At 42.6% G+C, this 13,307-nt stretch overlaps 1 protein-coding gene across 1 annotated transcript; it reads right to left on the bottom strand.

Moving 5' to 3' along the window:
* Positions 1-727: 727 nt before the first annotated feature.
* ttll2 (tubulin tyrosine ligase-like family, member 2) lies at positions 728-13,076 on the bottom strand (the record flags this gene model as incomplete). Its single annotated transcript, XM_080745052.1, has 5 exons — positions 728-1,064; positions 1,770-3,418; positions 4,016-4,247; positions 11,157-11,227; positions 13,068-13,076. 5 exons carry the CDS (start codon positions 13,074-13,076, stop codon positions 728-730), a joined length of 2,298 nt encoding a protein of 765 aa, XP_080601178.1.
* Between the last annotated feature and the right edge of the window lie 231 nt (positions 13,077-13,307).

Below are 13,307 nucleotides of genomic sequence, written 5' to 3'. Positions count from 1 at the left end.
AAGCAGGGACCCCCCACAACCTTTTCATAGATTCCATATAGTTTCATTCATTGTTTGACAGCACAATCATCAGTGTATTTTGGATTCATGTCAATTTGTGTTTTCAGATATTTAACCGCCTGAGCCGTCATTACCTAATAAACTTGACCTTTTACTCTGTACTTAGTCCGCTCTTTTTCCACTCTACACCATACCTCTTTGCCTGAAAATAGCCGATCTACAAGCTCACAACGCCTCGCAGCGTGAGGCGTTGTGAGCTTGTAGATCTGCTATTTTTGGCTACAGTTCTCAGAATATGGACACTAGGGTTCAAGTGGTTAATATAAAAAGGATTGAAAGATTTGGAGGACCCCCTGTAGTAACTCTGAGGACCCCTGAGATAGCCATTATGCAGGTGAGCACTCATATTTACCTTTCTACACTTGAGAGGACATTCCCATCAGCTCAAATGTCTATCCTAATCATAATTCATAAGTTAATCACACACACACTACTACACACACATTGTATAGTGGATACTGTGACATCCCTGAATACCATTTGTCTATCAAGAGGCATAAACACTATAAACAGGCTGTCCATCGGCATCTCTTTTTCTAATGTGCTATGCTGCAACTGTAAAATCACTCCAGCAATAAACGCTACAGTATGTCACTGTGTCTGACTGTTATTTCCCTACATGGCCGACCAGTCCAAATGCTTTATCGCAAAAGACAATTGGCTTATTTCAACTGGAGAGGTAGCAATCTCTGAGCAGTGGGGGGTCCTTTGGCCCCCAGAACAACGAATCAAAATCGTCCTCGCCGACACCTCTCTCCTCTCGCACCGCTTCCTTCAACAGCCTCTGTTTCCTCTCTGATCGCGTTCGGCCCCCCGTCGCCAGCTGACCGGTCAGCCTGTGGACCTCCTGGATGGCCATCTTTACATCCAGTTTGTCCCGCGAGGCCTTCAGGGTGGCTTTGTTGAAGGGGAACGTCAATATGAAGTCTCCAACTCTCAGCGGAGGAGCTCCGTCTCTGGCCTGTGCTCTGGTGCTTCCCCAGGGAGCCCTCAGCGGCTTGCGTCTAGCGCACAGTGAAGCAAAAAGCAAAGTTCAACAGTTTAGTTTTCTTTTCTTTTTGTTCAATTCTGTTTGACAAAGTCAGACTCTCTTACATAACGTCCATCAAGATAATTTTGAGTATAACTATTTCAAATGTATTTTGCAGACATGCAACGGTCGATTGACAAGGACTACCTTCCTAACGTAGGACGACGGTAGCCTTTTTTTTTCTTTACTGGAACTATATCTGCACTGACTTTGACCTCTAAGGACCTTCCAGGGAGGGTGTTTATTTTTTTTTATTTTTTTTTTGCTAGTTGTTTTTATCGCTCTGACCTTTGGACACTGCACTATTAGGTTGTGTTAGTATTTTTTTTGAGTATTTCTGCTTGTGTTTGACATGATGTTGAGATACTTGTTGCACTAACTAGCATTGACTGTTATGGTCACTTTGATTTGGGCACTGTATTATATTGATAGTCGTGCTTTAGGACACTTTATGTATAGACCTATATATTATTCGTTCCCTTTCCTGTTGTACCTTGCTCTTACTGTAATACTGTACTCTGTACTCTGTTTTTGTTTTTTCTTTTTATCTTTTTCATACTTCTCTGTAACTTTGAAAATAACCTTATACTGCTGTGCTGCCTCTGGGCAACTGATTTTCCCCCTTGGGATAATAAAGGTATCTATCTATCTATCTAGACATAAAGAGACCAATAACTACCTATGGATGTCCGGGAGCTTACAAGGCCCCTCTGTAACCAAGGTTCCATGGACAGGCGGATGCCTCTGCCCCGCTGTAACCAAGGTTCCATGGACAGGCGGATGCCTCTGCCCCGCTGTAACCAAGGTTCCATGGACAGGCGGATGCCTCTGCCCCGCTGTAACCAAGGTTCCATCGACAGGCGGATGCCTCTGCCCCGCTGTAACCAAGGTTCCATGGACAGGCGGATGCCTCTGCCTCAGATGGCCATGCGGTGGCCGAGGGCTATCAGATGTCACTGAGGAAACATTGCTGACTTCCGGAAGTTCCGGTGTGTCCATCTTGGCTCTGTTGTCATCGTCACAGCAGCCTGTAACTTCAGACAGGAGGAGTGCCCCGTTGACCGTGGGCCACGATGCCAGCGCTGGGCGTACAGGTTTGTTTATGGGTGACCTTGAATGTGGGTCATGTATCGGGTTCACACCTCGAGCGGCGCGGGTCTTCGCGGTTCTGCTGCCAACGTCGGTGTTAATTACCCAACGCCTCTCGGCATGTATCCTTTTCAAGTCAAAGGAAGGCAAGTATCTTTGGCGGGCTGCCAACAGGTTGTATAAACTCAGCTGGCTGTGGCTTCTTTTATGGGACTGGTGCTGGCAAATCACTTCGGGAAGGGGGCGTTTCTGAGTGTGTGAAGACTGGGTCGGTTCACAGGGAGCTTTGGCCAGAGTTTGTGAGGACTGACTACAACTCTGTCTGTTCCGAATCTGGGATCTGCTGTACTTGGGGAGGACTGGAGGCTCTGAGGGGAGGCTGCCGAGGCAGCAGGGCCGCTTGTGTCTCTGGTGGCCGCTCACCCGCAGGCAGTCGTTTGACCTGTAGTTCATCAGATCGATTAAATCACCAATCAAGCCCTTTTTTACAGCCACGTCCACCTGGCAGTCCAGGGTCAACGCCGGGCTGTAGTTGACCTCCAGCAGCCACGGTTTGAACTTGGAGTCGACGAGGATGTCGAACCCGAACAGCTCGATGCAGTTGGGACTGGAGGGGATGGAGGGGGCGATGGTGAGGAGGGTGAGCGTGACGATGTTGTTGATCTTCTGCCAGAGAGGGAAGGCGTTGATGCCCTGGCTGTGGAGGAAGCACCTGAACTTGCTCATGGTCCACTTGCACCCTTGGCCCACGCTCTCCTTGTCGCTGGCGTAGAAGGGACCCAACTTGTTGATGCTGGTGTTGGTGAGGTGAGCGAAGAGGTTGTCCAAAGAGGACAGGTCGTACTTCTCGGTGGCAAAGCGCACCAGCCCCTCCTGGTGGATGTAGATGGTCAGCGGGACGAAGCTCTTCACGCACACGTAGATCCTGAGGTCGAATTTGTAGCCGGAGATGAGCAGCGGGCTGCTGATGTACCGCTGCACGATGACAGGTGAGTCGTAGACCAAGTCCTTGATGTCCTCGAAGATGAATATGCCTCGGCCGCGGGAGAGACCGACGGGCTTACAGATCCAGTAGGCCGACGACGACGAGCCCCCCCCGCCTTTGACCAGACGGTGTTTGGTGTACTCGGCCAGGAAGCGTGTGTAGTCGTTAGGGAGGATGAACACGGTGGGACTGAAGTCGTAGAGCGCCGAACCGTGTGCGCCCCTCATCCTCCTCAGGTGCCGCGCCAAATAGTCCTTCAAACAAAAATACACATCAATGTTTTGTGGCGTTCCTGTACCGTTTCGTGACTTAACCACTTAGACCTAACTTTCTTTGGGAGCAACAGAAAGCTCCTGTTGTACGAGTCATGTTGATGTTGTGTTGTGTACTGTAGGCCTATGTTTTAAATGTAGTGTACCTTTTAACATTTTTATTCATGGGTTTTCATTTATAGTTTGGAGGACCCAATGTGTATTGCAATTGTGTCAATAAAGTAACTGTTTAAGCGTTCACTCAGATATTTTGATTTGAAAATGAAACTGCAAATTCGGTCGGGCAGAAACCTCGTATCTCCAAATTTCAAATTTGCAATTGTTTTCCCGCAAAGTAAAGCCCTGCTTCACCATACAAGACTGTTGCACAAAAGTAGTGAAAACAGCAGATCTACAAGCACACAACGCCTCGCGGTACGAGGCGTTGTGTGCTTGTAGATCGGCTGTTTTCACTACTTTAAATCAACGAAGAAATGTTCTTGGATCCCATTTAAGATGCATTAATGTTAACGCTAAAATGTTTGATACGCTGAAGAGCAGCAGAGGTGCATCAATGACATCACTACACTAGCAAGTCACCTTCCGTGTGATGCTGCCAGTCTTGGGATGGTGGTTGAGGCGCTGCCATGGAAGGAGGTTCTCGTAGTCTGAGTTGCTGAAGGTGGAGGCTCTCCAGTAAAGGTTCCAGTCCCCTGCCTTCTGCTCCTGCTCGTTATACTCCTCCCAGCCACGCTCCAGCAGCACCTCCCTCACCACCTCGGGGGCGCCGTGATGAAGCCGGAACACCAGGGGTGGGGGGCCCTCCTCCCCCCTGTCACCAGCCCACATCAGAAACACTCAACACTTACTTTAAGCTGCTCCTTTTATGGATGGCATGCATGGGGACAATGACAGCAGCACCACATCAATGGTCAGATGGTTTGAGATGCAGCCCCTAATACAACATCAGTTATACATCTTATACATGTGATTAATTACATTGTTCCACTTCTGTCATTTTTGATCTGGTAATATTAAACCTCTTTTGCTAATTAAATGCCTTCATCCTTTGCTCACTATAAGCATGTAATAATTATATTTTTCTAGCAAAAGTATGTAAATATGTTAGGTATAGAGAGTGCAAAGTCGAGAATGCAGATTTTTAAACTCCAAAGATCAAACAAATGACTACTACTTTGGCAATAGACAGATATGCTAGGGCTAAGCCTATTAATTGTGTAATAGCCTACAATAAATGGACTACACTAGACTATTATATGCATTCAATCTCAGAGCTTGTTTTTTCTTACCTTGCCAAGTCCACAACCCTGGTTATTTTCGTTAGTTGCCTATTTTTATTTTTATTTTTTTCTTCTCTCGGTCCACTCCAGATCAACTCCGTTCGCGTCTTGATAGCAGAGCAGACCCCCCGACTCTGTCTGTGGATGTACACGAGTGGACTGTTCACATATTAAGATCAACGTGCGCGTCACGGCCGGTCTATGTTCATCATGCACGCTTTGTAAAGAGACTGAGAGAGAAGGGAGGCTGCGACTACTACGCGGTCTACTACAGTAACAGTACATTTAGATGAGCCTCAAAAAGTTAGCCAATGGAAATTGCGTTGGGTATCCTATCCTACTGTAGCAGGAGAGGCAGTGACGCCAAATGGTGTAGAGTTTGCGTCTGAACGTGTTGTAGGCTGCAAGTCAGACTCCTATTAGTTCCCCATGCAGTTGATGATAAAACGCACACTTGTTTAGTTTAGTTTCTCTTTCAGATTAATTTAGGTGTTCATAACTTCAACCAGGAAACTCAAATCATGCCGCAGTTGGCAAGAATTAATTAAGATCATCGCTTTCAACATAATTTCATGGATTTCTTCTTAACAGGATTGACAGCAGTCGTGTGGCTCCTCTCCCGTTGTTTGATTATTTGACGCCAGAGGGCGCTGTCTATCCGTCTGTCTTTCAGTGTTTACAGGGTTGCCAACATTGGACTGTCAGAATCAAGGAGATTTCTAATTTTTGTAAGAACTTAATCTTAACTTTCATGTATTTTCATAATGGTTGCATGATGTTGCAACTTGCAAGGCCAATGACAAGGGCCATTTGAAGGAGAGTGCATTTTAAATGAGCCATCAGTGTTAAAATACAAAATAAATACTCAAAAAACTCAGCAGTTTTATTATACCCCTATAATGTGTTGCCCAACTGGGCAACACATTAGGGGTAACTTTACTAGGCTTCTGCAGGGGTGGGCAACTTTGATGATGGAGAGGGCCACTATATTTATGGCAAAAATAGCTGATCTAAAACAAAATGCGAAGCAGTGCAATGCGTTTTGAGCTTGTAGATCTGCTATTTTTGATTTTTTTTTTTTAAGATTAAAGGAGCATTTTCATTTAATTTATAAATGCATTTATATGTTCTTATATGTTAACTTTATACAAATACATTGGGCATAAATAAGACTATTAGTCATTAATGACTTGAGCTACTGGAGTAGGCCTAGCATTAGCAACCACACCCGCAATTTCAAATTGCATCTTTCTAGTTATCATCATATTAATGACACTTTAAATGTTGTCAGAGTGATGTTTGATCTCTTAACCTTGAGATCATCAGATGAGGATTTGAACCCAGTTTTGTCATTTCACTAACAGCTGCACTAAAGCACCATGTCCACTAGGGGGCAGACATACATCTACTTGGTCAGATGTGTTAGATTTTAGTCCAGTCATTTTAGGGTTAGACCTAGAACAAATTGCAATAGTAGCAAACTCAACTGATTTTGTATCCTCATTATGTCCTTAGTGAGGGAAAAAAAGTCCCAAGGAATCCCACCGGGGCAAAGTTTTGAAAACGACCTATCTACCTTCACTTACTATACACTACAATATAAAGGAAAAAATGACTGAAAAAAATCTGCTTTAAGTGGGATGTGAGGGGTCAAACTAGGGGTTTTTAATTATTCTGAATCCATTGCAAGCATTTGTTTTGCACGAAAAACATTCCTTGGGCCAGAAATGGCCACTCAAAACGAATTTTCATCAATTTTCATCAATTTTCAGTCTTTTGGGGTCCGTTTTTAGCCCAAGGAATGTTTTTCATGCAAAACAAATGCTTGCAATGGATTCAGAATAATTAAAAACCCCTAGTTTGACCCCTCATATCCCACTTAAAGCAGATTTTTTTCAGTCATTTTTTCCTTTATATTGTAGTGTATAGTAAGTGAAGGTAGATAGGTCGTTTTCAAAACTTTGCCCCGGTGGGATTCCTTGGGACTTTTTTTCCCTCACTAAGGACATATTGAGGATACAAAATCAGTTGAGTTTGCTACTATTGCAATTTGTTCTAGGTTTGGACAAATTTTGGCCTAAAATGACTGGACTATTTATACCAGGATCATGGAAGCAATGTCATTGGGTATCCCAGGTGTCAATCAACTCTAGACAAGACAAGTAGACAACCTAGCAGGTACAAGAGGGGGTGGGGCTAAACGAAGCAGGAAGGGAAACAATGTGAGTATGTGACAGTGCAACCACGCTTTGAAAACAGATGTTTATGATGTTTATGGCTGGTCAACCAACACACACTATCCTGGAGGAGAAGAGAGTGTGGGAGACATTTCAACAGGTTTCTGAGTGAGTATGGAGGCTATCTGATAATTCAGCCCTAGAATGGCTGTGATGATATCACTTACATTTCACAATGTCACCGACACAGGAGGGCATAGGAGTGAGCTATGGCTTTATACTGTATATGGAATACATTAAATGAATGCAATGTAATATCACAGCCACTCTAGGATTACAGTAGCTCTGGTCCATAGCGTTAGTGGAGTTCTAACGCTATGGACCAGAGCTAGGATTACAGTGGGACCTTTAACAGTGTTGTGGTGTTTTGAATAGTATGCTTCAGGACCTGCTATCAAAGCTGTGCAGTAGAGGTGATCAGGACTTAATTGTCACTGCATACCAGAGGATCCAGGTACAGACAGACAGACAGACAGACAGACAGACAGACAGACAGACAGACAGACAGACAGACAGACAGACAGTCAGTCAGTACCTGGTTCTCCAGCTCAGCCCTCATCTTGTTGGTAAACTGGTTGCAGGCAGCAGTCTGTCTAAAGTGTTCAGTTCAGAGGAACTCTGAGCACAGACAATACTTTCATTGAGGATTAAAAATCCAAGCATTCAGGACAAAAAAAAAACAAATGTGGTTTGTGAAGCTAACAGTTTAAAATGTTCTTTTGGACTGGATGGGTCCTTCATGTCCTGTCAGAATCATTAAGAAATGAAAACGGAGTGATTCTCTCTTACATCTGTGATGCTGCCTTAATGATATGTAAATCAGTCAGTTACATTAGATGTTATTGTTACTATTGGTTGGTTGAAATGTCACTGTTAGGCCTGTCACAAGTATGATATAATCGCCATCATAATCGTCTCCATGTTGCCAAAAATATAGCCTACAGTAGCTATGTACCGGTATATCTGAAGCTCACAATGCATCGCAATGCGACACGTCACACGTTGTGAGCTTGTAGATCGGCTATATCAGCTACTTTTATAAAATGATTAAATATGGCCTATTTTGGCCATAGCATATTATTTATTTTGAAAAGCTAAACAGAGACAAGCTGTGACATTTCTCATGGTAAACTGCGACCTTCGGTCGCAAATTAGATGCGACCTACAGTCGCAATTAGTTGATTGTAACTCAGCAGTTTTTCTCTCTCCACTCCTCTGCCACTCAGGTTGAAGAGGGCATCACTGCATGTCTGGCTGACATCTCACAGTGGATGTTTTCTTCTCGCCACCTCAAGCTGAACCCAGACAAGACTGAGCTTCTCTTCTTCCCAGGTAAGTCCTGCCCCATGCAGGATCTCACTGTTTCTATCTCTGGTGACTTCGGTTCCAACAGCCAAGAGCCTTGGTGTTGTCCTGGACAGCATTCATTCATTCATTCATTTATTCATTCATTCATTCAGAGCCTTGGTGTTGTCAAGGCTTGGTGTTGTCCCCCACCACCCTGACACGCACTTGGAATTGTAGGCATTACATTTAGTTTGACACAGTTCCACAGATACACATTGTGAAAATAGCCGATCTACAAGCTCACTTGTATTATGCCAGTTGATAACTAGAGAGCCTTTGTCCTACTCCTCCCGCCTAATACTCCCTGCTGACAGGTGCCCCCTGTCAGCATGGATATCAATACTATTGTATCAAAATGAATTAACTATACTATAAAAACTGGTCAAACATTGGCCAAATTGTCAAATAATATAAGAAAGAGGCAAACATTTTGAAAATAGACGATCTACAAGCTCACAACCCCTCGCAGCGTTATAAGCTTGTCGATCTGCTATTTTCACAATATCTAATATCTGTGGAACCGAGTCAAACTAAATGTAATTCCTCAGCTCCTACAATTCCAAGTGCTTGTCAGGGTGGGGGGTCCCCAGTTCAAATATGATTATTTTGGGTGTCGTGGGTGAGAACCACTGGACTAACAAACTAGCCTGGAGGAGAAGAGAGCGTGTACCTTCCACATTGTGCTGGATTGATGTTAGTGACTGACCTAGATATGATGACCATGCAGATGTACATGTATGCTAGTCGTTCTTGTTTTTGTTACTTAGAGGCTTGTTTTTCTTGACTATGTTGTTAATGTTAAACTTCCAATTGGGAAGGCATGTTATTCAGACTGATGCTAGGTTCATTGTTTACCTGCTATCCCATAGTTTCAGTGTACAGATCAAACCTTCTGATGGATGTCATAGACTTGTTTGACAGCACTGTCATTGTTGTTGTGTAGGATTCATGTTCATGTGTATTTTCAGACATTTACCATGACCTTTGGCTACTTGTATTGGTTCTGACATTGGTTTTCACCAAAATGTTGTGAGCTTGTAAATCGGCTATTGGCAAATGTTCCCACCAGAATAGGGATGCTATTGGGTTCAGGTGGTTAATGTAAAAACAAAAACAAAAAGAAGTTGCTATCACACAAAGACATTGTGGCCCCCTTAGGGTCCCGGACCCCCCGTTGAAGACCCATGGTTTAGCACTACACTGTCTCTACTGTATGTAATCCTAGTTTACTGACACATGACTACGCTGTCTCTATGTGATCCTAGTTTACTGAGACACTACACTTCTATGTGTGTATGTATGTGTTTACTTTGCTTAATGTAAGTCGCTCTGGATAAGAGTATCTGCTAAATGCCACTGATCCACGTTTTCACCCATTGTTTGATTGTGTTGTTATTTATCAGTGGTGTAGCGTTACGGCCCCAGTGCAGGCTGTGTAGGACAGATGTAGCTCTTGAGCGGTGCTCCTGGAAGGAGCTAAGCTCCAACATCTGTCTTTGTCCGGGCTCTGAAGCGTGGCCTACATCAGGCCTACATCAGGCCTACATCTGGCCTACATCTTGGCACAAAGCGCTCAAAGTGTGTTGTACGCCCAGGGTCACATTGGCCAAGCTTTGCGGGACGCTTGATGAAACTAGCTCATAAATGTCACTGCTCACTTCACACTGTGTGCACATGTGCACGTGTGCATGTGCAGCTCAAACCTTGCACGCACACTCCCAGTAGGTCAAGGAAGAACCTCTGCCCCAAATTGAGCATAATTTTGTTGTTATCAGACTATTTTACTAACACAAAGTAAAACCATGGCTGTGAGTGTTCTAGGGTATGCTGTATAGCAAATGGCAGCAGGTCACTGATTATAAATGAATGTGAGTTATAACTTCTTTCAACACAGGTGTACTTTAGAGTTACAATCTGAATCACTCACACAGGGCCGTTCTCCTCCCATTAACTCACTTACTGCCAATTTAAAATGCCCCTCGAGTGGCACTAGTGCCAGAAGCCTCCATAGACTCCCATGTAATTTATAGTGCACAGATCATGCACGCCCATGCACAGATCATGCACCATGTTTGTGCAGGCTGTTCACAGCTTTCAAACAAAAAAAAAAGATTGGAAATCCGTTCAGGCATTCATGATTTATCAGCCATAATGTTTTCTACAGATGTAAACAAAAATGGCTGCCATGTTTGAAAGATGGGGTTGTATGGGGGGTGGAACATGCAAAATCGCGATTGAAATCATGTTTACTAGATTTAATTGGGTCCAAAAAAAAAAATTTTTTTTTCTAAGTAAAAGTAGAAGTCGCCCAAAGTCGCTTGGCAGGGAACTCCATAGTGAGAAAGTTGCTCTAAAAGTCGCCTGGCACTGTATGAGTTAAGATTTGAGGCCCGATTTAGACCTCTTAATTCACGGGTGTCCAAACCTTTTTAAAAGGGAGCCACATTAGAAAATAGAGCCGACTATAATCTCCTGACAAAATGTACTTTTGGTCGGACCATAACAAAGTCAGTTTCTTAATTTGATTTAACTATCATGAACAAAACACAAATAACTCACATTATCAAATGTAACCAGACGTGCAAGGTAAAAGAGAATCAACAAAGTAGCCTTTCTTTGCCCCTTCAGATTGAGACAACAGGGAACAAGGAATCCTGAGTAATTATACTTTAAAATATTTTAGTTTCACGGTGTTAATGGGCCGTTTATAGTACAATTTAGGAATGAAGCCGCGGGCCGTATAACATGTGTCCTCGGATCGATTATAGATATAACTGTCTATAGCTATAAGATCTGAACATTATTCTACTGTTGAAATGAATAGATAATAAATATCACTGTGCATCAGTTTGTAACCTATGGCCTTTGTGTTTGACCTTCAGGGTGGATCCACTGTTGAGGGAGTGGATCAGGATCCTGATGCCCACCTTCTCCACGAGACCACACCATGTTAGAGTGTTACCAGAGGGTATGAATTCAACCCACAAATCAAACAAATATATCCTAACACCACAAGAACTTACCCTAACATCAAAGGGCCATTCACACTATAACTATATGACTATATGGTTCTATTTCATAGTGCTCAGTGTGAACTGCCCTTAACACCACAAAACAACACTATTTGGGACATTGAAAATGGGTTCTATACGACCATATCGTTAATGTTATTTTAATTGAATGGTTAGTTGGAAATGTTATTAATTAATGTATTATTGATTTTGTTTTCCTGTAATAATTATTAATTAAATTAATGTATTATTCATTTTGTTTTCCTGTAATAATTATATCTGCTCTCCTCCCAACAGATACACACACACACACACACACACACACACACACACACACACACACACACACACACACACACACACACACACACACACACACACTAAATCCTTTTGACAGGCGTTTATTAATATACATTTGTGTCAATATGAAATTAAATCAAAACCCACCTTGCCGTGTTTTTGACAACATAGGTTTAGTTTTATGTTTTTGACAGTATTATTGGTTCATGTTTTTGACAGTATTATTGGTTCATGTTTTTGACAGTATTATAAATGAGTTTTCTATCTGTATGTGCGTGACATCATTATACCAGGAAGTTATGTGGGAACGCCTATTGAGTGGCAAAAACTATTTTCGGGCCTTGACAGCCCATACATCCAAACAGAAAGGTCCAATCTGATTGCATTAAACAACGTTAAACAATGTTAAACTCACTTTGCCACTCACATTGCCACTCGATTTGCCATTCACTTTATGCATGCGCATAGCCTTTATTAATGGTTGAGGTGAGGTTTTTATGTTGTAACAAAGACATGGAATGGAAGTGATTGGAATCTATTTTATGTACATTTCAAGTCAAACAAGCACAATGCTGTCTAGAATCAATTAAAAAATAACAGGATGCTGTCTAAAATCTGTTAAAAAAACTGAATGCAGTTGATAACTATGTGGCTCAGCTTATAATTGTTCATTAAAGTGATATGCTGCATGCCATGACTAATTTCTTTTTTTTAGCCATTAATTATTTGAATGTAAAGACCAAAATGTATGTAAAAACCCAAGCGCTAATCTGTTTGATTAGAAAATAACTGTTCTATTTTTGGCTTATCAAATTACTTATATATGGTAAATGGTGCATTGATATAGCACCTTTCTCCAATGAGCTTTATGATGGAAAAAACAGAACACCACATTAAATATGCGAATATTTAAATATTTGTATGTGTTGACCTGCCGTCTCTTGCTGCGACTTCAAATATGACCCGAAATATTTGTTCTGTGTGAAAGACCTGGTGGTGTAAAGGTAACACACAGGTCTTGTAAGCAAATGGTTGGGGGTTTGAATCCAGGCTATAACAGTTTCACATTTTTGGCCATAAGAAGAGTTGGATGGATTTAGCCCGCCTCCCTCAGGTGGTAGAGGGAGGGGCTTAAAATATAAATAAAATAAAAATATTTGTTTTGTTGCTTTTCCCTTTCTTCTCTGCCTTCTTTTCTCTTGTCACCACCTATCTTGCAACATTGCTTTTGGAAACTTGTGTGTGTTGTAGATTTTTACATTCTGCTGTTTACTGTCTTTTACGATCTTTCGGGGGTTTGCATTTTGGGAATCTCTATTGTACCATCTTTCGGGTTTTTCAATTGTGACAACTTTCGGGGTTTGGGAATCTCTATTTTACCATCTTTCGGGTTTTTCCATTGTGACAACTTTCGGGGTTTGGGAATCTCTATTGTGACTTCTTTCGGGGTTGTTACTTGAACCATCTTTCGGACTGTTCCTTCAACCATCTTTCGGACCGCTGCTTCACCATTGCGGGGGTTGTTCCTTGAACCCTCTTTCTGACCGTTCCTTCACCATTGGTGAGGTTTGAACTTGCAGTCTTTCAATTCTGAGGCAATGTTCTTAACCACTGTGCCACTGTGGTTCTTACTTAATCTGGCCTCTTGCAAGCTGTTAAGTGAAAGATCAGAGGTAAAGGTACAAGAGCCATTTAA

The sequence above is a fragment of the Nannobrachium achirus genome, assembly GCF_963921795.1.
Source record: "Nannobrachium achirus genome assembly, chromosome: 16".
In the NCBI taxonomy this organism is placed as follows: Eukaryota; Metazoa; Chordata; class Actinopteri; order Myctophiformes; family Myctophidae; genus Nannobrachium; species Nannobrachium achirus.
This window is presented reverse-complemented; position numbering and strand designations above follow the sequence as displayed.